The 27959-nt window shown below is 43.3% G+C and overlaps 1 protein-coding gene across 11 annotated transcripts in view; it reads left to right on the plus strand.

Moving 5' to 3' along the window:
* Positions 1–422: 422 nt before the first annotated feature.
* SPAG9 (sperm associated antigen 9) overlaps positions 423–27959 on the plus strand; it is a 132568-nt gene continuing 105031 nt past the window's right edge. For all 11 annotated transcript variants that reach the window (XM_015420372.1, XM_015420378.1, XM_015420374.1 and 8 more), the window contains exons 1-2: positions 423–867; positions 11037–11157. In XM_015420372.1, coding sequence (XP_015275858.1) covers positions 562–867; positions 11037–11157 — 427 coding nt within the window. In that variant the 5' untranslated portion in view covers positions 423–561. The remainder of the gene's footprint in view (positions 868–11036; positions 11158–27959) is intronic.

Raw genomic sequence — 27959 nt, forward strand, 5'->3', positions numbered from 1 at the left:
GCTCTTTTATGTTGTACGATGTATACATGAAAGTTATTTTACAATGGTAAATCCGTAAGATAGATGCCACTAGCCTGTTGTTTATGTGTTCATGCCCAAGACGACCAGTAAAACGTGAGCTGAACTGACACTAACAGGTAGGGCGAGGACACTCTCTTAGAAGCAAGTCCCACACAGTTATTACACAGTGCTGTTACAATCCCTGCTTCGCAACCAGTCCTACGCACCACCCACAGAACAGCGACCATCCTCCAAAACCCATTTCCTCCTCTAGCCGCCCCACCCTGCTCTTTATTTACTTCCCATGGGCTCTCCTGACGTCACCAAAGCTACGCCCGCCCCTGGCCAACGTCACTGCCCGGCGTCCCCTCCCCGGCGTCGTGGGTGAAGTCAGTGCTGCGCGCCTGTCACCCAGGCTCCCTCCCATCGGCGCTGAGCTGTAATCAAGGCCCTGCTGCAGAGGGAGGTGCTGCTGCTGTAGCTGATCCTCCGGAAAGAAGCGCTTGGCGCCTGCCCGTCCGTCCCGGCTCTGTCGGCCGGCAGGCACTGCGCTCCGAGGCCATGGAGCTAGCGGACGGCGTGGTGTACCAGGAGGACCCGGGAGGCCCCGGCCCGGCCATGATGTCGGAGCGGGTGTCGGGACTGGCGGGCTCCATCTACCGCGAGTTCGAGCGGCTCATCGGGCGCTACGATGAGGAGGTGGTGGCCGAGCTGATGCCACTGGTGGTGGCCGTGCTGGAGAACTTGGACTCGGTCTGCGCTCACAGTCAGGAGACCAGCGTGGAGCTCGAGCTGCTGCGGGACGACAACGAGCAGCTCCTCACCCAGTACGAGCGGGAGAAGGCGCTGCGGAAGCAGGCCGAGGAGGTGAGGTGGTGGTGGTGGTGGTGGTTGGGGGGGAACCCAGGACGGTTGTTGTTGGGGTGCCGGACTGGTACCGAGAAAAGGCGAGCCGGTTGTGGCTTGTCTCGTTGCGGCGGAGGGCGGGCGAGGATGAGGTTGGCTAAAGAGGCAGCGATGTGGTGAGTGAGTGAAAGTTTGAGCGGGGAGATAGATGGGATAACTTCCCCGACGCCAGTCAGGCTTCGGCGTTTGGGGGACAAAGGAGGTGAGGTGGACACCCAAACCCAGTAAGGAAGCTGGCTGGGTACCCGTGTCATAGAGTGGAGCTGTCTGAGGTGGTGACAGGGAGTGTATGTTGCTCATATAGCTGTGCAGGAGAGGTGCCAGTGCAATGAGGATGAAGGCTGTTGCTGGATAAAGGAAGAGAGGTAGTAGGGTGGCCTTTAGCCATGCCTTGTGTAGAAGTTTGCTGTTTCTTAATTAAGGTGGATGTTGGTTTTAACCAGCAGGGCTTCTCTAGTATCTCATGATGCAGGTCTTGGACTAGGCTGGAGAAGATTTAGTGTATAGCTTGTAATGCTTCTTCTCCCTGGAGCACTTAACTTGTATAGTGGATAAATCATGAATTGTGAGGCACTGCTTGGAATCAGATAGTGATGATCTTCAGGACTGATGGATGAAAAGAGTTTTAGCTAAGCAACAGGTGATGAAACAAAATTTTATGTTGGCAAAAACTCCAAATACAAAACCAAGTGAATTCCATTCAGTTATTTCTAGGATATTTGATTCCAGTAACACGTATCTAAGGAAATTTTATGTGAGAACAGAGAATGTTATTGCTACTTTGGCACACTGTTCCTTTTATCGCTTGCTTTGCCCTGCTGGGTCTCAGCTTTTCTAGTAAGAAAGTAAATAGAAACATCGTATAACTCTTGTCTTCTGGAAGTGTAAACATAATGGTGGGAAGGGTTAATTACCCTTCACTCAGTCATATTTCTATGCTTCCGGTTGCTGCTGATCTTCATAAAACAGCTGTAGGAAAAGTTGTGGGAACTTAATTGGAAATTAAGTATGACAATTGAAAGAGCACAAGCTTTCAGTGCAATAGGTTTCAGATCTAGTCCTGAGCAAATCCAGCTCCTGATAGTAGGGGAAAAGCTGCAGACAGCTACTGTGCTTACACTGTTCACATGTGTTCTGTTTACTTTGAATGATATGATGTCTAGTACTGAAACCAATGTAATCGCTACTTTACTGTTGATGTCACTGGGTTTTTTTGAAACTAGAAAAAAAGGAACTATTAACTTTTTATGTGTAATCAGATCTGACACCTTGTGGTTAAATTCCTAAAATGGTTGATGGTGATGGCTAGGAATAGGCAATGTTTTTCAGGTCCTGCATGTACTGGATACTCAGAATGAAAAATAACCTGTTTGGAGTATCTACATTTTCAATTCGGTGTTCTCTTGTGAACAACTTATTTGATAGATGGTAAATTCTTTAAGGTTAAGAGATGGGAATAGAATCCGTGGCCTTTCTTGCTATATTTTCGATATGTGACAAAGCCAGTAGAGTGAAGAATACCATGTAGAACAAAAACTGTGGTAAAAATTGGCATTTTATATGTGCATGCATATATTTGATGTCCAGAAGTGGTACTTAAGTGGAGATGTCTATGCTTGTTTTTATACTCATTGTGTGTATGATATTTGGGATATGTGACAGGCACACAAATGTAAATAAACAAACACAACACAGCCACAAAGTCTGTGATAGGATATAGTTGCTATGATTTTTGTTGTTGTTTTGTTTGTTCACTCTAGCAAACCGGTTCAGTCTAGAAAACCTGTATAACTGCAAAATACAATGCATGCACAGCATCTTTCGCTCATTTTCTTCAGAAGTTCGTATATTTGGCCTTTGAAACAGCAAAATCCATTTATGCTTACCTTGTGTATGAGTTACTGGTAACTCTGCAGGTGAAAGTACAATCGTAGGCAAAGAGGATTGTGCATTTTTCTGTTTGCATCAGACCCCTTGAGCCAAGTTTGAAAATGTGGCTTTAATACAGAGATGTTGAGCTGAATGTGCAGTGAAATGCAAATCTGGGAAAAAACAATTAAAATAATAAACTAGTTGTTAAATGTCAAGCAAATAGCTAGTGTTTGTCTTAACAGAGTAAATGTGTCCACCTTTGGGACCATGGGGGTTACTGTTGCAGGTTTTAGAACCTCAGTGATTCATTGCTTAGTTTTGAAGAAAGGCCCTTAGTGCACATGATCTTACTGTGGGATAGGCTTAATACTTGAGATCTCCAAGATTCGTTTTACTTGAGTACTAGATTGAGGAAAGGCTTTAGTCTGAGCCCTTGGGAAACCTGTGCCAATCAGGATAGATAATTCTGGGTTAGGTTGACAGTCTAATTCCATATGAGGAAGCATCAGATATTCACCCTTCCAACTTTGAATGCTGCTGCCACTGCCATCCCATTTGCTAGGTACACTTTTTATTTTTTAGCTGAACACTTGGATTTGTCTTATTCAGGAGCTTTTATTGAATTACAGACTTATAATATCGTGTGGGGGAGGTAAAGGTTAAAAAATAAATAATTTAGTTAGTACTTGAATGGGAGACCACTGAGGAAATCTAAGGTTGCTGCCCGGAGGCAGGCAATGGTAAACCATCTCTGTTTGTCTCTTGACTTGAAAACCCTCTGGGGTTGGCTGCAACTCGATGGCACTTTGCACTACCATAGTGCATGTGATGAGTTCTTAACACTGATAAGAAGTTCTTTCAGATTTTTTTTTCAAACAGTGAGATATATTTTGCTGTACCATAGATTTTAGGAAACAGAAGAATCTGATGATCTGCTAGTGGTTTGCATGTGACTGTTAAATAACTTGTTTTGCAAAGTGACTATTATGAAAATAATCATTTCAGTTGTAAAGGGATGTTAACAGTTAAGATGTTCCATAAATAAATATGAGCAGAGAGCATGTCTGTGATCTCTTGCTCTTGGTTAACTATACCCTGTGCCTTGCAGGTTTCTGTGATTCTGTCTTCCGTAGTTGTGATGGTTTGCATTGTTTACTATGCTTTTGAATCATTTTGTCACCTGCATCTTTCAGAGATCTATATTAGATTTATATTAGGTACTTCCCGTTTTCTTCTGGGCACTGCTGGCTGTGTGATAGTGTATGGCACCTTCTGCTATGTCCTGTTTTTAAATACCTTGCAAATTATGCATTTTGTATCCTGTAGTAAATGCTTTGATATAAACATATTTAGATCACTTAGTGAGTTTTGAAACTGCTTAGCTGAACACTGGTATAAACCTTAATTAACCTTGCCATTTGTGGAAAACACCTGCTGTAGGGTAAAGAACAGAGCGATTTCTGCTGATTTCCCACCTTCAGCTGCACACCTCCACTTTCCTTCTCCCATGCTGTTTCTGGAGGTCTGCTACTCCCCAGGGGCTAGGATGTTTTTTTACAGACAGAGGCTAGAAAGTTCCCCTTCTGTGAGCGCTGCTGATCTGTCACAAGACAAGATCATACCCAGGCCTGTGTGTAAAGAATTCCCTTCCCACAATTCTAACAGTGTGAGTGTACATGGGAGAGGAGATGTAGATAGGTTACAAGGATGTAGTGAATTCTACCTACTGTTGACAGTGACAGTATCTGGGTATTCCTCAACATTTATTTTTAAGCCATTGGTAATTAAAACTAGACAATCTTCTCTCCTTCATACCAGCATTCAATTGTCCTAGCATTATGCCTGAACAGATTTAGATACCAGTGCTAAAAAATATAGGTCAGAAACATGTAACAGAAGCCTCCAAGTGAGGGAGCGGTGGTGCAGGGAGTATAACACCTGCATTTAACATCTACTCGAGCACCTGTTCGAGTCCCACCGTGGTCGAGGTGAGCTCTCGACCCTTAGTCCTAGCTCCCGCCCACCCAGCGGTTCGAAAGCCAAGTAACTATCTATCGGCGAGTAGATAAATGGGTACCCACCCTTAGTAGGGTGGGGGGCACCCTCCTCCGTCTATGGAGGTGTGTGGAGAAGCAGCGGCACTGGCAGCAATGGCGGCGATAGCAACGGTGAGAACAGCGGCGGCAGCGGAGCAACGGCGGTGGCGATTGGAGGAGGTGGCGCAATGCTGAGAGGCGGCAAGCGGTGGCGAGCAGAGCCTGGCTGATCCCTGGTGGCCAGCAGTGAAAGAACAAAGCGGCTGCCGTCGACGGAGGCTGAGTGACGTCATCCGGAGGCGCGCGGAGCCGAAAAGGACATGGTCGGGCCGAGGACGACGTCGCCGGCGTTCCCTCCACACACACACCCCCCGTCTGCCTGAGCACCGGACATCGTGCAGCCAGAAGAAGCCGAGCTAAATAAAATATCTATTTTAAAGAGTTAGTGCAAGCAACATCTTACGAATTTTTGGTTGTGGTTCATTGGCCAACCCCCACCCTCCATCTGCTTTTGCAGAGTTAACTGGCAGAATAATTTTGTTAATAGCCATGTCAGTTTATTTGAAGACAGGTTTTGTATTTTAGAGTTCAAGCAGCAGCAAAGTTACTTTGAAACTCGACAACTTTTTGAATAAACTTGCAATTTTTATGAGAGAACAAGGGTTTGATAAACTCATTTGGTATCAGGCTTATAGCCAAGTATTGTTAGTTACTAGAAACTAATAATGAAGGGGAGTGGGGGCAAAAACAGAAATTAAATACTCTGTTGGAAGAAATACAGTTGAGCATTCTGCAGTCACATGAAATACTCTTTCGAAAGGAAATATGACTTAATCTTTTTTGTATTAACTGCAGCTATTCAAATAACCAAAATAGGTTGCCACTATAATAGCTTGCTCAGTGTAATAGACATAAGAGAATGAATAAGGGGTAGTGAATGGAAGAGGAAAGCAGGCTGTTTGGAGAAAGATGTTAGCAACTGTAAGTATTTTCAGTAATGGCAATTTTAGACTATCTTTAGAAGTAGCAATATCACTGTCTCACATATTCAGGCATGATAGTTTTCTGCTTGTTTGCAATGTATCCATCACTTTAAGTTTGTAGGATTTCTTTCATATGCTAGCAGATACTGTAGGTCTCAATTGTGCCTTTCATCCTAGTAATTAATGCTTCCTAAATGCAGTGTAGCATATACAGCAGGGGTCCCCAACCTTCTGGCACATGGAGGCAGCATTAGAGTGCCCAATGTCTAAAGAGGACCACATCTTAAACCAAAATGTAACAAAATTATTAACCTACCTATTTAGATCAAAAGTAAACATTCAGAGGTCAATGAAGAAATGTTAACCTAAACGCAATCCATTTTGGAACAATATTTTTATCTAGCTACACATGCTTACCTAGTCAGTGTGATTTTTGTGGTTGTTTTCTGTTAGCCAAGGCATTAATGTCCAAAGTTTGTGACAGTCATCCTTAAAATGTCATGTAAATGTTCATCTGTAAGTCTTGACCTACACTTTAATTTCACAATTTTCATCTTGGAAAAAGTTTGTTCACAGATGTGTGTGGTGCCAAAGACTGTGAAATGCCTGCAGCACATTTCTTTAAATTTATCAGGTAGACTGGAATAGAAATCTAACACATTATTTTCTTTGTAAATGTCTCTGAGATGATCACTGGCTTGCAGATCAATTAGTTCAGTCTGAAAAAGTTACTTGCATCTTCTGGTGCTACTTCAAATAGATTCTGAAACATTCTTATTTCCTTTCCATGCTTATGGCAATAAGTGAATCTGTTCTGGAATTCTACCTGCAATAGGTTCAGTGCTTTGATGTCTTTCAACATTGAATTGTAAATTCTCATCCTTCTCAAATTTTAGTCTATCGCAGTGTGAGAAGTTTGAAAAGTTACCTTCACTAACTTGCTTCACAAAAAATGTTTAGTTTTGCTTCAAAAGTTTTCAATTCAGAATACACAAGCTTTCCTTTCCCCTGCAACCTTAGATTCAATGTGTTCAGATGCTCTGTGATATCAGTCAAGAAAGCCAAATCAAAAATCCATCCAGGGTCAGAAAGCACTTCTTGACCTTTTCCTTTCCCCTTGAGAAAGACTTCAACTTCATGATGAAGACTGAAAAAATGTTTGAGGCTTTTGCCTCTGTTAAGCCATCTGACTTCTGCATGGTACAATACATCTCCATATTCTACATCTATCTCTGAGAGAAAATTTTTGAAACTGATGATGAGTAAGGTCATGATGCCTGATGACATTAACACTGGATACAATACACATCACACTTTCCCACTGAAGAATCTTACTACTCAATGCTTGCTGATGGATGATGTAGTGAATTTGCATGTGAAGTGTACCATTTAATTTCAATATGTCTTCATTGGTTCTTACAACTACACCAGTTTTACTTCCCACCATATTTCTTGTACCATCAGTTGTGATGCTTTTCAGTTTATCCCAACTCAGATTTTCTACTGATTTACACAACTTCAAGAATAAGTTTCTGCAGCTGTAGTGCCTTTCAAATTCTGCAGTGCACACAACTCTTCTGTAATTCTGAAGTTGGAATCTGATAAAAGTAGTAGTTGAGCAGTGCCTATAATGTCATTGCTCTCATCTAATGCCTATAATGTCATTGCTCTCATCTAATAGTTCTAAAACTATTTTGCTGCAAAACATTATTTTTTAAAGAGACTTTATCTTGTTCACTCACACTTCTCCTTGATATATTGAGTAGCTCTTGTGACAGGATTCAAAGTGCCTTTTAACATTGTACTCATTTAATCCTGAGAGTTTCAAGACATATCAGGTAAACGGCTTTATCCTTGTTTAAAAACAAAGAAATACTCAGTAGTCCATTTGTCATCAACAGTAGTTTCTTTTGCAGACATCTTACAGAATTTCTAGCAGAGCAGCAGTTGCAGAGTTTCAGTATAATCCTTGAATAGATAAAAATATGAGAAGTATCATTTTAGGGGCCTAACTCTTCCCTTTCCCATCAAATCTACCCCACTTTAGCTGATATTAGCTGGGGATTTTCATTTCAAAGAAGAGAAGAGACCAATACCTCCCTATCCACTACAGTTCTCAGAGGTATTGGGCCATATGCAAAGGCTAGGAAGAATAAAAAAAAAAGGATTATGAATCTGACCAACCAGATGACAGAGTTGCAATCCTAAATACATTGAATATTATATTTATTAATAAACACACTGCCTTGAGGTCTAAATCTACACATGCTAATACTTTAAAAATTGGGGCCCCTCCAAAAAAGGGCAGATAGGGAGAAAGAGCGAATTAAAGGGCAGCCTCCCACCTGGAGCAGAGGATATGCCATTTAGTTGGCTTCAAATTATATGCAGGGTGCACATACACATTGCTGCCTGTCAGCCAAGCCTCAATCCTGAGAAGCAAAATGGCAGCCGGGGGGAGGGGAACTTAGCTGGAGGAAGTTGTGGGAAGGGGAATCCAATAAGCTTCCCTACTAAGGAAGTACTCCTTCCCTCTCAACCCAAGGGGCCACTGACTGGCTCCTGCAGTCACAGATGCATGAGAAGACTCCTGGCGGGAGTGGGTGGCGGAGGGGAGGCAGAAGCAATCAAGGCAAGAAGTCAGAGCAATCAGCTCTTGCTGAAGAAGGAAGAATGCTTTTGTGTGCAGCAGCAACCTCACCAGTAACCTTGGAAGCCACTTGGAGGAGTCTTGATGGGTGAAGCGTCTAGAAATGTTCAGTATGCAAAACACTTTTTATCCTTTAAAAAAAAAAACACCATCCCTTTTCCTGTCCTTTTCCTGCTTTTTTTGCAAAAGCAGTCCAGACATCTCTTGTACCCATTCACACAGCTGCTTTATCTTCTTTACAGACATATATATAGCCTTCAACATGGTAATGCATAGAGAGGGGGAGTGAAAAAGCTGAGTGGTACAGTTCCCCTAGCCAGCAAAGCACCCAGAATGGCCAAAATGCTAGTATGGAGGATAAGACCAAGAAGGGGCTGACAGTAGGTACAATGGAGACCAGAAGAAACAATGTTTTTGTAAGAAAGGGACAGGAAGAACAGCAGTAGATGGTGTCTCTTGACGCTGGAAGAACAGTGTGGTCTGAGGGAAAAGGCCTTTAGAGTGATAGCAGCAAACAAGCAGGTTAGAGGGCTGCACAGAAAGAGCTTGGGGGCCACATGCGGCCTTTTGGTTGGGGACCCCTGGAATACAGTGTACTGTTTTTGGTGGAATAGTGCTCATTCTTACTGATGTCTTTCAGTGTAAGAGAATGAAGACTTTGAAGCAGTATTCAACAACTTCTTGCCCTGTGATGTAAACAGTTCCTTGTAGCTTTAAAGCTTCCATGTGTTTGCCCTATTTTTTTTTTACCACCAGTTGACTCAGTAAAGGCAATTCTGTACAGTAGGATTTCCAGACATGTGACAGCTTCTGAAAATAATTTCAGTATCTTGCATATGCAGGGGTGGAAAACGGTCAGTAAAATCAATAGAAGTCATTTTTTTTCATCTTGGTCAGTAATTTTTCAGTTTTTTAAAAAATTGCTCAGTAAAGTAAGTATTTCTTTAATTTTTGTGAATGCAGTTTGTGTTTTTCTGTTTTCATTGCTGCATTTTTGGGGAAACATCATGACTTCCCAGTGAGAAGACAGATTGTTTTCAGTTTAGTTATGAAGTACTTTTAAGGACTTTGTTCCTAAGAGTAAAAGTGATTTGGTGAAATGTAACACAAAGTATAGAAACATAATTAACCTCTTAAAACATGAGACAATGAAAGCAGTGGTGATGGATATTGTGGAATTCAACATGGCACAGCTCATGCTAGGAGGAGTTGAGAAAGCAATGGAAGAAGAGAACAAGGGGAAAAATGCTTGTGGATGCAGTGCAGAAAACTGTTGAGAAACGAAAGAATTCGTGAATAACTTTATTTATTCAATTTATACCCCGCCCTCCCCACTGGAGTGGGCTCAGGGTGGCTTACAAAGAGATTAAACATATAGGTAACAAATTATATACAATCTTAAAACAAATAATAAAACTCTACATTATCATAATGTGCTAGTAAGTGATTGGGTACTTATAAGAATGCTTACAGAAGGCAGAACCAATACTAGTGTTGTAATCAGATGATCTATATTGGTGGTTGGCTCATCTTGGTCTCTATATTTAGAGTTTTACATTTAAAATGCTAGCTTGTCAGTAGGCTGACATTAAATTGTTTAGTAATTTGTCAGTATTTGGTCAGTTTTTTGTTTTTGGTCAGTATTTGGTCAGTTTTTTAAAATTTTGGTCACTAAAATCAGTATTGTTGACCCTCTGACTAGTTTCCACCCCTGCATATGCATATAGCTGTAGTGTAGAAATGACTCAGATATGTATCTTTCTCCTTGGTGATCCATTAATCGCCTCTATACAGAATTCAGATTACATGTAGTGGCCTTTTTTAACCATTCTGTGTCACAGGATTTTAGAAATCCTCATTTCTAAGGAGTGTGTTTGGTGAGATTGTCATTAGAGAGAGCATACACTGATTTTAATACATATGGTGAACTGGATCCAAAGAACCACAAGCAGAGATCTGCTTTCAGGATGAATATTTCCCATCTCCCTCATGTTGCAGCCCTCTAACTCCCCCCCCCCCCCCCCTGGGATCCTTGGAAATTGGTGGTGCTGATGGGAAAGGGAAATTAGTGGAAATTGCTTCCCTTGTTTGGATGGATATGTCTTTCTGTTCATGCAAGAATGATTCTGGATTGATACTGCTATAGTATTTTCATAAAATATTACATGTGGAATCAAAATTAGATCAGTAACCACTGATTAAAGTTACTTTGGAGACTTAAAGTGTGATAGTCTGAGTTGCTAGCTAATCTAGGGTGACACATGTAAGGAAACAGGAGGATTTATTTTGTCTCTCTATGTCCTACCTTTTTAGTCCTAATGGGACCCTAAAGATAGCTCAGAACAAACTGGTTAATGAACTAAAATTTTTATAAACCAAGATAGAATACTTAATAGCTTAGTTTGGGTTGTCTCCCATGTTGTGTGGTGGCATGGAGACACTGTTGATCTGAGAGCTAAAATGTACTGTGACCTCTGTGCATTGTTACAAATATAGATGGGTTCATTTGGAACATTTTGTGAAGATAAAATGCATTTGTACATGTTCACAGGCCTATTTAACTGTGTTTTACATTTTTATACTCTTCAGAAATTTATTGAATTTGAAGATTCTCAAGAACAAGAAAAGAAGGACCTGCAGATAAAAGTTGAAGCTTTAGAGTCACAAACTCGGCAACTTGAACTGAAAGCAAAAAACTATGCTGATCAAAGTAAGTAGGAATAGATAAGCAAGGCTTTAACTAGGACTTTTCTGTGTGTTTTGCATGCATTTTTCACTCATCTTTCTAATATAAAATAGAATGGCTGTACTACACCATGTGTTAACTAAAATGTGTCATTATGTTGTCGAAGGCTTTCATGGCCAGAGTTCACTAGTTGCTGTAGATTTTCCGGGTTGTGTGGCCGTGGTCTTGGCATGGTAGAAACGTCAGGTTCTACAATGCCAAGACCACGGCCACACAACCCGGAAAATCTACAGCAACTAGTATGTGTCATTATTAAAAATATACCTGACTTAGTTCTTATTTTGCAGTCAAGAGAAACAAGCTGAGCAGCTAACCAGTCTTTTTGTGACTGTTTCCCCATTTGTGAAATTTATTTTGTCTCATTCTGTTAGGTGGTACTTACAGCAATGTACAGGAAGTTTCTAGGTATTTCTGAAAGTACAAGTGAAGGAAGATGTCCTGTGAGAGACCATTTCAGAGGTGTCAAACTCAGTTGTTATGAGGGCTGGATCTGACAGAAATGTCTCTTTGATAGTCTGGGTCATGTGTACCATAAAATGAAAGGCCAGGCACCGGAGATCCAATTGTATAAAGGACACAGGCAAACCCAATTAACAATATTTTTTACTCAAAATGCAAACATGCTTTAAACATTAACACTCTTACCATATTTCTTCAAAGTATCTCCCTCCCTCTTCCACTGCCCATTACTTATTAACACTGGGACAGTATACAGGGACATAAGGAGCAACCTCTGTCATCTCTCCTTATATATGAAAGCATTTTGGTGTGAGAGGTTCCACACGCCTCCCCAGCCATTGGGTCCCGGGTCTGTTGCTCAGGAGGGGGGCCATTCCCCTCCCTGCATTGCCTCCCTCCGTCGCCTCTGTCCCGCCCACAGACCTGCCAGGTAGCAACTTGCCCTCAGTCTCTAGGGAGCTGTTGGGTGGGATGGATGTTCCAGCAGCTCAACGCCTCTGATGCCCACCGCCTCGCCACCCAGCCTACACCCGTACAGGGACCGGCGCCCCGCGGGCTGTTCGAGGTGGCCCTGACGCTGCTGCCGTCTGGCCACCCACGGAGACTGTGCCAACCCCTTCCGCTACCCCTCGAGCCGAGCAGCTCGCCAGGGGGTCCACAGTGCGGGCCCAGCCCTCATTCCTCTCATGGCCGGCGGCCAGCCAAGTATGCTGAGTGGAGAGTCCTCATGCCGCCACCAGTCTTCCCGCGGCCCAGGAACAATGCGCCTGGCTAGCCTGTGAGGCGGATCCTGTTGCCACCGCCGCCAACGGGAAACAGCACCGGCTTGCTTGGGCCACGAGCCCAAGAGGGCCTCCCTCATTTGCCCCCCGCTGCACCGACGGAGCCACGGCGGTGAGGAGGTGGCAGTGGCACCTTGCTCGCCCTCTGCGCCCAGCGACGGGTCACGGCACCACTGCACCCGCAGCGACTGCCTTGCCCCCAGGCCCCACCAGCACTCCATCCCTCATTGTCACTACAGTGCCTGGTATGGTGCATCCCTCGTGGCCAGGGGGCGTGGTGCTCTCCTTGCCAAACCATGGGGGGCCCCCTTCAGCTGCCTCTCTCTAGGGCCTGTTGCATCTCTTCCTGCAGCGGGCCTTGCGACTAGTCTGGCAATAAAGGTAATGACTGGTTGCTCATAGGCCAGGTAAGAGCCACAGGCCTGTTGCTGGTTCTGGCCCGTGGGTGCCTGATAACTGTTTCCTGATTGGGCTGATCTACTCACCTAGAAAAGTCGTGGGACAAGAGTCTTTTGGGACTGCACCACATTAGCATGCATGTGGTGCATGACAAATTTAAATGTTTCCCACTGTGCAAATGGTAACAGCTAAGAAACTGAGCTGTTAGTGATGGGGTCTCTCTGTTCCAGCTCTTCCATAAAGTTACGGTGTGGCCTTAGACAAGCCTCTGGTTCTCTCAACACCACCTGAAATATGAGAATAATATTATGGTAACGTTATTATGTGTTATCAAGCATACCTCAAAGCATCATATACATGTTGCTTAGTGTTAGCACAGCAGGGGAAAGCTAGGCTAGAACCAGCTAGCTTTTCACAGGCAGTGAATTCTTTCACGTTAGGAGTATTGAGTCATACAATTCTTCACTTGTATTTTATAAATTTAATTCTTTTCTAAAAGTGTAGATCAGCTCTTCTGTGACTGTCTAATAGGAAGCTTTATGGATAGAACCTTCCATCATATGATTAATCCACTGTTAGGAAACCAAGAGCCACAGAGGTTCAGTGAGGTAGGAAAAGTGTCTTCACTTTTCTGAATAGGTAACTAGTGAATAGAGCAGGGTGTCAAACATACAGCCCGAGGGCCAGAAGTGGCCCATCTAGGGCTCTTATCTGGCCTGAGAGCAACTGGTGCCAGGGAGGGAAGGCAGGAGGCTGCTTGGGAGGGGGGAGCGGGCACACACAGTGAGGTTTGTGTGTGGTCAATGCTGTCAAAAAATAGAAAGGAAATTGCTAGGGGGTGAGACTATGAGACTGAGGTAAAATAGTGTGGTGGGGGGAATGGCAGTGAAGGCTAAGAAAGAGGCGGCGTGGTGTTTTCCCCCTCATACCTCCTCCAAACACAGCTCAGTGGAATTAAATATTATATTGTTAATTGGATTTGCCTGTGTCATTTAGAAAGTTGATTCTCCAGTACTTAGCACATTTTATGGCATACATGGCCTGGCCCGACAAAGTAACATTTACGTCAGGTTCAGCCCTCGTAACAAATGAGTTCAACATCTCTGGAATAGAGGCTTGTTCCCCCCCCCCCCCCTTTAGACAGCTGACTCCCATGGAATCTCTGAAAGTTTCTCAGTTTGAGCACACTAATTCTAAAGCCCTCTTGGGCTGACAGAAGTAGTTTCATGATTCTTTGGCTGTTGACTAATTTGGGGTTTTGCTTGCTTTATTAAAACAGTGATATGAAGGCTATGCTACTTTAGAACTGGTATATTATCCCCCCTTTCTTTGAAGGAATCCAGCATAGTGTCTTATTCTCAAAACACTCCTCTGGGGTTTGCAAAATACAACACACTGTGTGGGATTGTGTGCTCCATCCCTTCTCAGCAAGAATTCCTGGCAGGCTTAATCTTGGATAATATTTAATGCCAACTCTTAAACAGGATTTGAAATCAGAGATTAAAGTTACTTAAAAATCCTAATTAAGTGTGAATACTGCTGCTGCTAACCATGAGAAATATTATTGCTGAAGTATTAAGAGAAGGTGAAGGTCAGAGGGGTGAGTGCATGAAAGAGCATATGTCCAGTGTAAGAAGGACTAGAAGATGGAATGTGTGATCCCAGAGCCACAGTTAAAGAACAGGGAGCATTAATCTCTCCTGGTCTTGTAAATTAGGCTAGGCTAACTTTATGCATTTTGTGCACGAACTGTGGGAAGTGAATTTGATTTATTTTAGCAGTCATTCTTCATTGTTCTTCTTCTTCTTCTTCTTCTTATTATTATTATTAAGAAAGAAGAGTTTCAGCTTTAGGGGGCTGATATGAAACCTTACTTTGCATAATTGCAAAGGAAAGGACAAGTGAGTCTGGGTTGTTTAGAGAACAGATACCAATTTTTAATACACCCTGCTTGGATATGATTGCTCATTTGGGCCTTGTGTGTGTTAGTGTATGCCCTAAAAAGTTAAGTCAAAAGCATTTGGCATATAGTGATACTAATGTGCATACTTTCTGTATTGGTTTTTACAGACATACTTAGGGCTTGCCTATTGATCCATGGGGTCGCGAAGAGTCGGACTCGACTGTGCGACTGAGCAACAACAAAATTGATCCTTACATGTAAACGTTGTTTGAACATGGTACATTGTAGTAGATGTGCTGAAGGCTAATGGGGACAGTGCAGGAAAAAAGCAGGAGGAGGTGGAGTAGGCTATTACTGTATCAGAATACATCCTGTTTGTTTGCTGGTGCAGATTTTGATTTAGCACATGGATAGTATATTTTCTTGCAAAAATGGTTTGTGAAAGAGAAGACTGGGTGTTCGTACTGTGGTATAATATTGTTTCCTTCTCAGAAAAGTAATTACTTTCAGTTTATCATGCTGTTAATTAACACAGCAGAACTTCGGGGGAACAGATCTATTTTGTAAATTTTGACAAAATTTGAAGGCAAATGTATTCATTTTGCTGTGGTCTAAGCCATACTTCCTACTTGGAGCTGCAGTAAACGTGTAATGAATTTTTCATACACTGTGTTTAGAGCCTGGTTGGCACAGTGTTTCTGAAATTAGTTCTGCAATTAACATAACATGTCTGGTAATAATTGGCACACCTAACTCATGTATACATTATCCCAGTGTTTCTCATACTTGAAAAATCCTTTTTGATGTGAAATTTTTGGATCTCAAGCCTTCCTCATCTCCTTCTTTGGACCCTTCTGTGCGTGCATTGGACAGCCAGTTTTCGAAGTGAGAATGGCAAGCCATACATGCCCCCTGGAGGTCTTTCTTCTTGTGTTCTAACAACACAGTGAGAACAATATTAGCCACACTTTAAAAGCAAGTTTAAATAAAATATTTTTACTGTGGCCTATAAGATCAGCTGCTGCTTGTCTGTTTTTAGGACAAGTAGTCCATAGCAAACTATTCTGAATTCCTTTGCAGTTGCCAGTTTTCATTTTAAAAAGATCAGGTAATATTTTTAAAACATTGAGATGAATACAGGAGAGATGTGATAGAAATATATCTAATATGAACCAGAGTAGCTGGTTCAATACAGCCATAACTCCAAAGGAATTCATGCAAGTTCTGATCAATTTCACCTCTTGGTTGGAAGGGGCATGCATGGACACCTGCAAGAAACTTATTTATTGGTTAAAAACTTCCAGCTAGAGGCTACCTGAACAGGGGTTGGAAGGGGCTTGGAATATTTTTTCCCCAGAACTGCTTGTATAGAAAAAGACCAGCATTGCATGAAGTCTGGTTGATACTTTGTTGAAAACTGCCATAGCTTGCTACTGTCTGTGGATCCAAAGTGAATTTCTGTGTACTGAAATCCTTTGCATTGGAAAACAGAGTGAAAAAATCCCTCGGATTTTATACTGGAGGTAACTATGATTCCTGCTTTAGGACTGTATCTCCTTGGTGCCACTCAGCCAATTAGAGTTCCTGGGACTGAGCTTTTGGGTCCCTTGACTGATCAGTGCATTTTCTGGGTAGTGCTCTGAGAGAATCAGGAAGCTGGGTGTCTCCAGGTGGTGACAACTCTATGAGCTCCTACAGGGCTATTTTTGGGCAGGAACACACAGGAACGGAGTTCCGGCAGGCTCCCGAGTTGGCCACGCCCGGCAGGAACTCATTAGCATAATAGGCCACACCCAACAGCAGAAACTTATTAGGATTGACTACAATAGGGGTGTGTGGCCTAACATGCAAAGGAGTTCCTGCTCCAAAAAAAGCCCTGGGTTTTGACAACAGACAAGGTAAACAGAATAAGAAGCTAAAGGTGGGTGTGGCTGGATGACCAGACTTCTGGTAACATGGGGGTGCGGCCTAATGTGCTAATGAGCTGTGCTGTCAGGGGTGTGGCCTAATAGGCTAATGAGTGCCTGCTGTTGGGTGTGGCCTATTATGCTAATGAGTTCTTACTGGGCTTTTTCTACAAAAAGAGCCCTGACTACCGTCTGAAAGAGAGGGAAGTTATGTCCATCCCCTTCCTTTGAGACAGAGAGTCCCTGTTCCCTTCCTAGAAAGCTGAGGTGGTTTCATTTCATGTTCATGAGAAAAGCCTCTGTCCTTACTTGTGACCAACCCTGGATTACACTGTTGGATCCCCAGAGGTCCCTGGTCTCGAGAAGCACTGCATTACTCCAAAAGAATACATATGTTTAAGTGGATTTGTGGATCAGGTAGGTTGACTTTGTTTAGCTTTTATCCCTAGCTACCTTGCATGTCTCTGTAAGGTATTGTGGGATGATAATCATGCCAGTTAAGAGGAGCAAGCCCTTCTGCTTGTCTGTTTTTAGGACAGGTAGTCCATAGCAAACTATTCTGAATTCCTTTGCAGTTGCCAATTTTCATTTTAAAAAGATCAGGTAATATTTTTGAAACATTGAGATGTCTTGAATACAGGAGAGATGTGATAGACATATATCTAACATGATTTATTTCTGTCCAATTTGTTCTGCTGTGCATTTTTATGTGTTAAAGGGTTTTTTTTGTTATAGTGCTTTAGTAACACAGGCTTGAGAAGTGATCAGATCCACCTGAAGCATGAGTTACCAAGGTACTGCATACTAAAATGGAACATCTCAGTTAATGGTGATCCTGATTGTGAGTTCTTTGGGAGATTGGGGGAGAATGGAAAATCTATTGATAACCATATCTTAGCTACAGTTACAACAAACAGGATCACAGTGTATATGACTAAGTAAAACACTAAATCACCGTGTGTAGTTTTACAATTTTTTAATCTTTTTATGTTATGCTAAGTATGAATATTTTTAGAATGTTTTTAGAGTAATGCATTAACAAGAATGCAGCTTAATAATTTACAATGATGCTTGACAGTACATTCAGAATGGTATAACTTCTATGGTAATATTTAAAGTAAGCATTAAGATTTTTTTAGGCACAGACGGAATGATTACTAGAATGCCATTGTTTGTCTTAAGTTGCTTTCCCCCCCTTTTGTGATAATTGTATTATATTGGGACTTTGCACACAGTGATTTAGTGTTTTACTTAGCCATATCTTAGCAGCAATACTAGCAGCAAGAAACAACCATGTGAAGAATCAGTCAGCAGCAATCAGTGATACACGGGGACACTTGGCCTAATATAGTGCATCCTGGGAAAATTATCACAGAATTCTGTCACTGTCTGGTTTTTGTGTGTGTCTTTTTGGGACTGATCTCCAGTTCCTATTAGGGAAAAGAGAATCTTTGGTGTCTCAGCCATCCTACTTGTTTCTGCTAACAAAGTTGTAACTCCGTTGACAGTAGGAGGATTTATCCATGCTGTAGTAGTTAAGGGAGTACAGACATGTGAATGCTTCTCAGACATTCTACCAAAGACGTGATCAGTCTGCAGGAAAGTGCAGAGAGACATCTTTTGCTGTAATAATGAAAATAATTCCTTGAGTTCCAAAAACTTCTAATCCAGGGGAAAAATTGTGTTAAATATTCTTTATGGCATATTGTGCTCTGTGGAAGCTAGATGTTGATATTAATCTGAGGGCCTCATATATTGTCAATAAGAGCAGAGCTCTTGCATTAATGAAGTGTCTCAAATGTAAAATATTTTCATGAAGAAAACTCTGCCACATGCTTTTTTGTAACTTTATAACCCACAGTAAATTGGTGTAAATATAGTAAAGTGATTAGCACATGAAATTTTTAAAATATCACTGAGCATTGCCAGAGGATTTTGGTCTTCTACTTCTCTCTGTTGCTCGATTGCTAGCTTTGATGCTGTGTTCTGCCTTCACTTTGAATTTATTGGGAGTTGCCAATACACGAGGAGCTGTACTACTAATACAAAATGAACAAAAGGTATCTTTCCCCAGACTCCTTCCAAAATGGCTAGGTCCTTCTGGCAGTGCCCAGAAACAGCCACCTCTAGGACATCTGACAGGTCAAGGATGAAATCAGAAGTGGGAGGATCTGTGTGAATTCTGTCATCTGTCTACCCATTCATGTAGAAAGGGAGCAGTGGATGAGAACTGTTAACAGAAAAAAACACCCTTCTTTTAATAGAAAAAGCTAACTCCCTCCCTGTCCCCCCCATCACAGTGCTTCATTGCTGCATATTTCTTCCCGCCTTACCTACAAGTTCCACTGTTAAAAATGGAACCTCGAACTCTGAACATCTCTGTGGCTTCTAGCTTCCACACAAGTCCAGGTTGCATTGTCCTGGTAATCCCATTAAACTCCCACTAATTTTGCTCATTTTTTTGCATATTTTCCTCAGATTGTAAACTTGGGATAAGCTTCCCAGAGATGCATCCTCACAGGAGTTCTGTGCCTGGAAAAAGCATCCAGGTAGTAGAGACTGAAGTTCTTTGTCTAGAAAGGCGTGAAAATTGCTATCCGTGTGCTTTCCCAGAACTGAACTAATCTCATGATGATTAACCTTTGGACTATAATAGATCTTTAATAAAAAACCATCTTTAGGTAGATTTTTCCTCAAAAAGCATTTTATTTTTTAAAGAATCCAATTTAAAATTTTAAAATCCAATTTAAATTTTAGAAATCTGATTTCTTGATTTAAAAAAAAATCACTGGTTTTTATCTACCCTGCCAACAAGTGGGGAAACAGCAGCTGCCTCTCAAAGCATTTTTCCACTTTCAAATGAAGGGTGTGAGCTTTGCCATTGCTATTAAAATTCCTGAAAATGGAAATTCCTATGCACATTTCCCATGGAGTGTGAAAGAGGACTAGGGGTTGCCCAATGGTATCTGAATTGAGATAAATGTAAAGCTAGGAAAAATATTGGGTGGCTGCTTCAGGGATGTTTTTATTTGTGCTGTGCTTCCATTCCATCCAAGGGAAAGCCTTTCCAGTGCTTTATCGGGAGCAATATTTTCTCCCTTTTGTATTCCCAATAAAGCTCTTATTTTTGCCCTGAAACCACAATTTGCAGCGCATCTGTTGTGCTTGGAACATTTTCATAACGTTTGCACCTCTGTCTAAACAAGAATTCTGAGGGGAAGAATAGACTGTTGGAGGGTCTCCATTTCTACCCTCTGGCTGGAAACATGAAGATAAGTAGCAAATTTCAAGAAGACCCTGCTCTGTTCTCTTGGCTTTTTCTGGTACAAGATGGAATGAAGGAAGGAGTGGGATGTGAGCCATTTCTCCTTTCTCACCATCCTTCTTAAACCTTAGGAAGCTTCCAGATTGATACCAAACCACCCGTGAGTGGTTGTGGGCTCAATATCCTTGGTTCAATCCTTGGTATCTTCATTTAAAGAGTTGCTGGGAAAGACCTTTCTCTGCCGGAGACCTTGGGGAGCTACTGCCAGTTTGGTGTAGTAGTTAAGTGCGCGGACTCTAATCTGGGAGAACCAGATTTGATTCCCCACTCCTCCACTTGCACGTGGCTGGATGACCTTGGGCAAGCCATAATTCTGGCACAGCTGTTCTTGAAAAAAGAGCAGTTTCTGTCAGAGTTCTCTCAGCCCCACCTACCTCACAGGGCGCCTGTTGTGGGGAGGGGAAGGGAAAGGAGTTTGTAAGCCGCTCTGAGACACCTTTGGGTAGTGAAGAGCGGGGTATAAATCCAATCTCTTCTTCTTCTTCTGCCATTCATAGTGGGCAATACTGTCCTAGATGGACCAACAGTTGAACTCGGTGTAGTATAACATCATGTGTTCTCTTTGGGCTCTATTTGAAAGATCCCTCATTGCATTTCTTGCCAGCCCTCGCACAGAGCAAGGAAAGGATGAACTTCATCTTTTAATAGCTAGTTCTTTCACATCTCCTGAAGGTAATAAGAGTGATAGGGTTCATATAGACAAGGCATCCACAAAGGTACTGTAATTTTATTTGCTATAACTGACTTCAACAGTAATGTATTTTCTGAAGCATTCATCCTCACCCCTAATCTCAAAGACGATTCCACTGTATTAGTAAATAGTTGGTCGGGGGGGGGGGGGAAGTCCCTGAAACAATTAAGACGTTTATTCCAGAAAAGATATAATTCATAATTGATATATTCAGATTTGGATGCAAAGCAATAGTATATTTCTACCTAAAATCAGCAAGAATGGAGAAAAAAATTCAAGTATGTTTTTATGATATGTAAATGTATGGATTTTTATCTGTATCCATCTTGAGATTCTTAAGGAAGGTAACAGATGCCAGGATTGTTCCTTGGTTAGCCAAGGAAGCATTACCCTGGGCCAACGTACTCTCCTAAATCTTAAGCATGTGTTTCTTTTCTTTCCTGTTGTGGGGATATTTCCATGCTGACTTCACTTATTCTCAACTAATAGTCAAAACAGGAAGAGTTATACTAGGAAGGATAAATGCATGGCCCCGGCTCTGTGGTAGGTGGAGTGGCTTTGCATGCAGAAGGGCCTAGATTCAATTCCTAGCATCTCCAGTTGAAATTATCAAGCAATAGGTGGTGTGGAAGACCTCAACCTGAAACCCTACCAGTCAGAGTTTGATAAGACCAGTGGTCTGATTCAGTATAAGGTATCTTCAAGAGTTGTAGTACTGATTTTGGAGAGAGGCTTCTATTTCAGGTGGTTGAACACTGTTTGGAACTTCTGTGGGTATTTTAAACAGCATAAACTGACATTCTGAAGAAACTGGGGCCCAACTAGGCAACTACATTCTATTTGGCTGCACTAACTGGTGTACTCTAGTGTGTACAGGTAAACTGGGGTGGAATTTGATTTTGCCCATTCTGTTGCAGTATGGCTTACTCAGTGCAATAATGGGTATTCTTTGTAGCAGCTCCTCAGCTATGGAAATGCATCCCTGAAGAAATTGATCAAATCTTTCTGACCTTTGGATCTTTGGAAAATATACAGGAAAGGCCTGTTAAAACATGACATTATATATGCCAATCATAGTGCTTAGGTATTACGAAATTAGTGTGAGGGTGATGTCTTCTGTCATGATTATGTATGAAGTATAACGAATATTCTATTTTTGAACTATGTTTTTAAACTATTTTTGAGCATATTAACTGATGGGAGCTTTTTGGAAAATTGGAATGAAAATATATTAAACATCATTTGAGAGCCCCACCCTATTCTAGGGGGAGTGAGTAGTCTGGCTTCATGCTGTGTACAGCATGTGCTCAATTATTGACTCTGCCTACACTGCCTGAGTCTGCATGTTTTCAAATCAAGAGTCCACTAGATGGAGCAGAAGCTGTTTGTCAGATGGCTCAGTATCTAGAAATAGTCATGTTATACAACTGGAGACTAAATGAAATGGAGCAGAAAAATCAGTCTGTTAATATCAGTCTGTCATACATACTGCATTCATTTAATTAGTCAAGATTAAGGTAAATTTCTTAGACGTGTATTAATATGTTCGCAAATGAATTTGTTTTGGTACTAGGGCCCAATTCAGATTCGAGGCTTATTATATGACTAGGAATAAGACTCGTTGTGGAAATAAATACAGTGAGCTTTAGAAAGGGGCTCTGGGTGGGTGTCCCGGCCTTGGGCACTCAGAGTCAATTTGCTGTGATGACCTCAGCAGGGTATAATAACACAGAGTCTACTGTTTTCTTCAGGGGAACTGATTTCTGCCATCTGAAGAGTAGTTGTAATTCTGAGTGATCTCCAGCCCTCCCTTGGAGATTGGCAACAATGGTTCCCTAGGAGGAAATGGCTGGTTTAGACGGTGGAGTCTATGGCATTGTACGTGTCTGAGGTCCCACCCCTCCTCAAACCCTACCCTCTCCAGACTCCACCCCTCAAATCTCCAGGAATTTCCCAACCTGGAGTTGGCAACCCTATCTCCTTCCCAGCTAACCATCCACTTACCTTTATTTGCCCCTCTGACTTCAGGTTTCCATCTCTCCCCCCCCCCCGCAGCATCTGCCTAGGAAAAGTACAGTCTTTCTCCACAGCGGAGACCCAAACAGGAGGGAAGCGACCTCAGCAGGGTATAATGCAAAGCAGCCATTTTTTCCAGGGGAACTGATACCTGCCATTTGGAGAGCAGTTTTAATTCTGAGTGATCCTCTATGCCTCACCTGAAGATCGGCAGCAATGGTTCCCCAGGAAAAAATAACTGCTTTGGGGGATGGATTCTATGTCATTCTATTCAGCTGAGATGGCATTCTATTCAGCTGAGGCCTCTCCCCTCCCCAAACTCTGGCTTCTGTAGACTCACCACAAAATATACAGGAATTTCTCAACCTGGAGCTGGCAACGCTAGTCAGGATTGGCCCCAATGAGTTCCCCACAAAGGCCGGTAAAGGGTCTCCTGCCTTTGCCTTTTTACTGACAGACCCTAGTTTGGTTGGCTTAGCAACAGCCAGCAACAGCCACTGAGCGGAAAGTTAGCCTCACAGCAGGAGAAGAGAATGGTTTGGTGGCTAGTGGCTCACCTCAGTAGCCAGCCAGCCACAGAGGAGCCAAGCAGGAGAAGCGTCTTCGTCAGAAGAGACAGCCGTTTTGGCAGTTTATTCTGACAGGGTGGAGTGGCCAAGCTGGCAGTGGGCAGGAGAGAGGAGTGGACCCAGCCCCCAGCCAATGGCATGCGAGTACTCTTGAGTGGTGGTTGATGGGCTAATGGCTGATGGAGCGCACAGCACAGCCAGTGGGAGAGCTGGAAAGTACCAATACATTTGGGCTTTTTATATATATCAGATGATGACTTGTGAATGAAGAAAAAAACATGTTTGAGGAAATTAGATGTCACATGATAAATAATGGGATGGATCCCAAAGGTTGCAAAAGAAAGTACATCTGAATGTAGCTTTTCTTGCTTTTCATTCCCAGCATCCTGGAAAATCTTCTGTGATGGCTGGGAGACCCTTGTGGTCAAAGCACATCACAGTATGTGAAGAAAGGTAATTGTGGCAAATAGTCCTTTTGTACTGATGTAGCTTCTCCAGGAGACACGGGCTGGGGTCCAGCAGAGCAGGTCACAGGGAAGGTTGCAGAGAGTAACCAAAGTCCAATCCAAAAGTCATGGGTTCCAGAGAGCTGGTTTACCTTAGTAGGGTTAAGGAGTTCCAGGCAGCAAGTCCAAGTTCAGTCCAAGGTCAGGGGTTCCAGAAAAGCTGGTTGTCAGGTCCAGTCGATGGTTCAAGGCTGCAGAGGTCCAGTAGTAGCAAGGTTGGTGACTCAGTAGCAAGGTGTACTTGTTGCATCCACAAACTGCTGCTTCTCCCAGCTGAATTTATAGCCAAGTCTTAATGAGCTAAATTTGATACGGTCGACCATCAGCTGCTGATCCATCGCCTCGCCGACGTGGGGATTCAGGGGCTTGCCCTTCAATGGTTTGCCTCTTTCCTACAAGGTCGGGGACAAAGGGTGGCAGGGACCGGCGATCCCATAGGTATCCCCTTGATTGTGGGGTGCCTCAGGGAGCGGTGTTGTCCCCGATGTTATTTAACATCTATATGCGCCTCCTTGCCCAGATTGCCCGGAGTTATGGGCTTGGGTGTCATCAATATGCAGATAACACCCAGCCCTATCTGATGCTGGGTGGCCGGTCGGATTCAAGTCCCGATGACCTACATCGGGTGTTAGAAGCTGTGGCTGGTTGGCTCCGGCTGAGCTGATTGAAACTAAACCCGGCGAAGACAGAGATCCTGGGCCTGAGTCGGACCGGTGGGGGACTGGGGCTCCCTCTTCCGACCTTCGACGAGGCACCTTTGGTGCCAGCGCCCAGGGTTAGAAGTTTGGGGGTGCTCCTGGACTCTTCATTAACAATGGAGGCCCAGGTGGCAGCCACTGTCAAGTCGGCCTTTTACCATCTCCGGCTGGCAAGGCAGTTGGTCCCCTACCTCGACCGCGATGACCTGGCTACAGTGATCCATGCGACGGTCACCTCGAGGCTAAACTACTGCAACACTCTCTACATGGATCTGCCTTTTTTGCTGATCCGGAAGCTGCAGCTGGTGCAGAATGCTGCAGCCAGGCTGTTGATGGGGCTCTCTAGAAGGGACCACATTTGGCCTGCCAATAGTGTACCGGATCCACTTCAAAGTGCTGGTTCTTAACTGTAAAGCCCTATATGGCCAGGGTCCAGCCTACCTGAGGGACCGCCTTTCCCCATATGTTCCCCCAAGAGCATTACGGTCGGGGCTCCAAAATTTGTTGGTCATTCCGGGCCCCAAGGACATCAAATTAGCTGCTACCAGAACCAGGGCTTTTTCGGTGGTGGCTCCTACCTGGTGGAATGAGCTCCCAGGGGAGATCAGGGCCCTGCGGGACCTTATGCAGTTCCGTAGGGCCTGCAAGGCGGAGCTCTTCCGCCAGGCTTTTGAGTAGGAGCAGCCCCCCCACTATACCATCACCGTCATGGGCTCCTGAAGGACACATTGATGAGGCCCTGAGGAAGAACCTGGCAATTGCAAAGAACATCTTATAAGCCGTCGCCATTGGGCACAAACATCATGGGAAGTTTCACCTGGAACTGTGTGGATTCCATCTTGGACTCATGACATTATTGATTGAGCACCGTTGTTTTTAAGTGTCGGATGTTTTATTATGTATTTTATGTCTTAAGCTTACTATCTATTATATGTTTTTACTATGGCATGGTTAATTACCGTGCCCGTGTTAGCCGCCCTGAGCCCATTGGGGAGGGCGGGATATAAATGTGAAAAAAAATAAAATAAATTCCCAGCCAATTCCTTGGCAGTCATCCTGAAGCTACTCATTTGTCTCTTTAGTTGATAGCTGACAAGGGGCCATGAGTCTCCCACTTCTCCTTTCTTGCAACTCTAAGCATCTCTGACAGCATCTGCGCTGCAAGGGTATGGGTGAGCTAGGTGGGCTGGGAGTGGCTTCTGAAGACTTGTTTATTGCTTCAGAGCTACAAGGTGCTGCACTGTGGTGCACTTTGTTCACAAGAGCTCCCTGATCCTCAGAAAGGATTTTCAGGATGAGCAACAAGCTGCAGGGGGAAGAAGAAGGTGGGAAACACTGCTCTGCCAAACTGGTATTTAAATTTTACAATGAGAGCCTTCCCAGTGGTTGTTGGGAGAAAGTTTGGTATGGTCTGTTTTGATGCTGAATTGAGCAGGAAGCAGGAACTTAATATCCTGGAGCAAATCAGAGGGCTGTCCATGTGTATGCTAAATGTTAAATGGATGTAGGCATTGCAAACTAGATGAAGCAGTTGCTGTTTTCATGTAATAAAATAACGCTCAAATCAGTGCATACTGTAAGTTCAGAAGTCATTTCGGGGGGGAACGTGGGGGAACACAGTTCCCCCGGGTGAGGTGCAGGGGGTGGGGCACATGACGAAGCCCCGCCCCCTGTTTCCGGCCGCCACGCTTCCAGCCCTCATTCAGCCAGGAGGAGGCAGGAGAAGAGGGAGGGTAAGTTGCTTCCTCCCCGCCTCTCCCCACCCCTGCCTGCCTGGGGCCAGGGAGGGCCTTGGCGGGGCTTCCTTGCACTCCCGCTGGCCTTGCAGGTCCACCGCCGGGCCCCTGATGTCAGGGGGTGTGGCATATGCTAATGAGTTATGCTAATGAGTTCCCCTAGCTCTTTTTCTACGAAATGACCCCTGTGTAAGTTATATTGTAAGTTATGTAGTGAAGGTGGTGTAAATTTTAAAATTAAAAAATTTGTGCTGTTTTCATTGTTGCTATTTTAATCTTGTGCTGTAAACCACCTGGTTGGTTGTGAATGCAGCTTATAAATATCTAAATATGCAGCACAACCCTGGCTCAGTCCTTCTTAGTTTCTCTTAGCTACCTTGCTAAATGTTACATGTACAGGCTGGTAAAGCTAAGTTAGTAGTAATCCATTGTTTTGATTGCCTTTTATAGCCCCACCGGTTTGAATAGGAAAACTTTCTGGCACCCTAAATAAAATGCTGTTTGATTTAGCATATTTATTTTGACAATTTTGTAAACAAAACTTTAAAACTACCCCATGTTAACTTTGTGTCCCAAAAGCAACAAATATGTAAACTGAAATATTTAATTAATACAAATCAAGTATAACTTAATGTATATTCAAAGCTTTATGTTGTTCTCATTTTTATTGAAATAATACTTCTAAAACTTTAAAGGCTATAGAGCTTATACTTTACTTATATTAGTGATCCTCTTTCTGTTGCTGTTTGACATAGCACCAGCGGCTCTTCTGAGCACTGTTTCACACAATGGTAACCACCCCATTTTCCAGGAAAGTGAGCAAGGCCACGCTCTGGTAGGGCTTATATTTGACAGGTGGTTTCCTCTTTAAAATAGCCACCACTGCAGAGACTGAAGGACAGGTAAGCTGTGAGCTTTCCTGAGCTGTGAGCTTTGTGCTAGGGATGGAAGTAAAGAGACCATCCTATGCAGCACATCTCCATCCCCTGCACATTTATCTCAGTACCCAGGTTGGCTTCATGGAGAAAAGAATACTGGCTGCAGAAGAGAGAGCAGAAATACTGCAGCCATGGTAGCTACATAGAAAAACAGCAAGATGGTCATAGCAGAATGGCGATGGTGATAGTTTTACGCCTATTTCTATGTGAACAGCTTGCTCTCTTTCAGGCACCTTGACAGTTTTACTCTCTTACCTAAACTGCTGTGCCTGGTGCTGAGTAGCAAGCAAAAAGGCTGTTGGGGAAGTTCTTCACTTTTCCTCCAGATATATAAGGGCTGGCAAAGGTTCAGCATTGGGGAGAGCCAACTACGGGTGTGCATTCGGCAATAGCCGAACCGAAAAAATACCTGAAAAATACCTTATTCGGCTACCGGTATAGCTGAACCCAAAAAAGCTGATGTTATCTGGCTTTTTTCCAGGTTCATTCTGCTATACTGAATACAAGGAGTCAGTTAAACCTAACAGCCTTGGGCCACCAGTCAGCTGTTGAGTTTAAATGGGAGAGAAAGAAAGGCATTTTAAACATGCCTACCCTTCGCTTCCCCAGCCAGCTTGCTGGAGAAGGGAAGGGCAGGCGTGGAAACATGCCTCTTTTCTTCTATGAGCCTCTCTGCTACTGCGGAGAAACTCAGGCAGGGGAGGGAAAATGTGGGGGGCATGTTTAAATGCCTGGGTTCCCTGCCTGATCTTCTCCAGGTGTCCCCGCCTGCCCTTTGCTTCCCCAGCCAGTGGGGGGCATGTTTAAATGCCTTTCTTTTCCTCCCTCTGACTTTCC

The sequence above is a fragment of the Gekko japonicus genome, unplaced genomic scaffold (genome assembly GCF_001447785.1).
Source record: "Gekko japonicus isolate JY-2015 unplaced genomic scaffold, Gekko_japonicus_V1.1 scaffold360, whole genome shotgun sequence".
In the NCBI taxonomy this organism is placed as follows: domain Eukaryota; kingdom Metazoa; phylum Chordata; class Lepidosauria; order Squamata; family Gekkonidae; genus Gekko; species Gekko japonicus.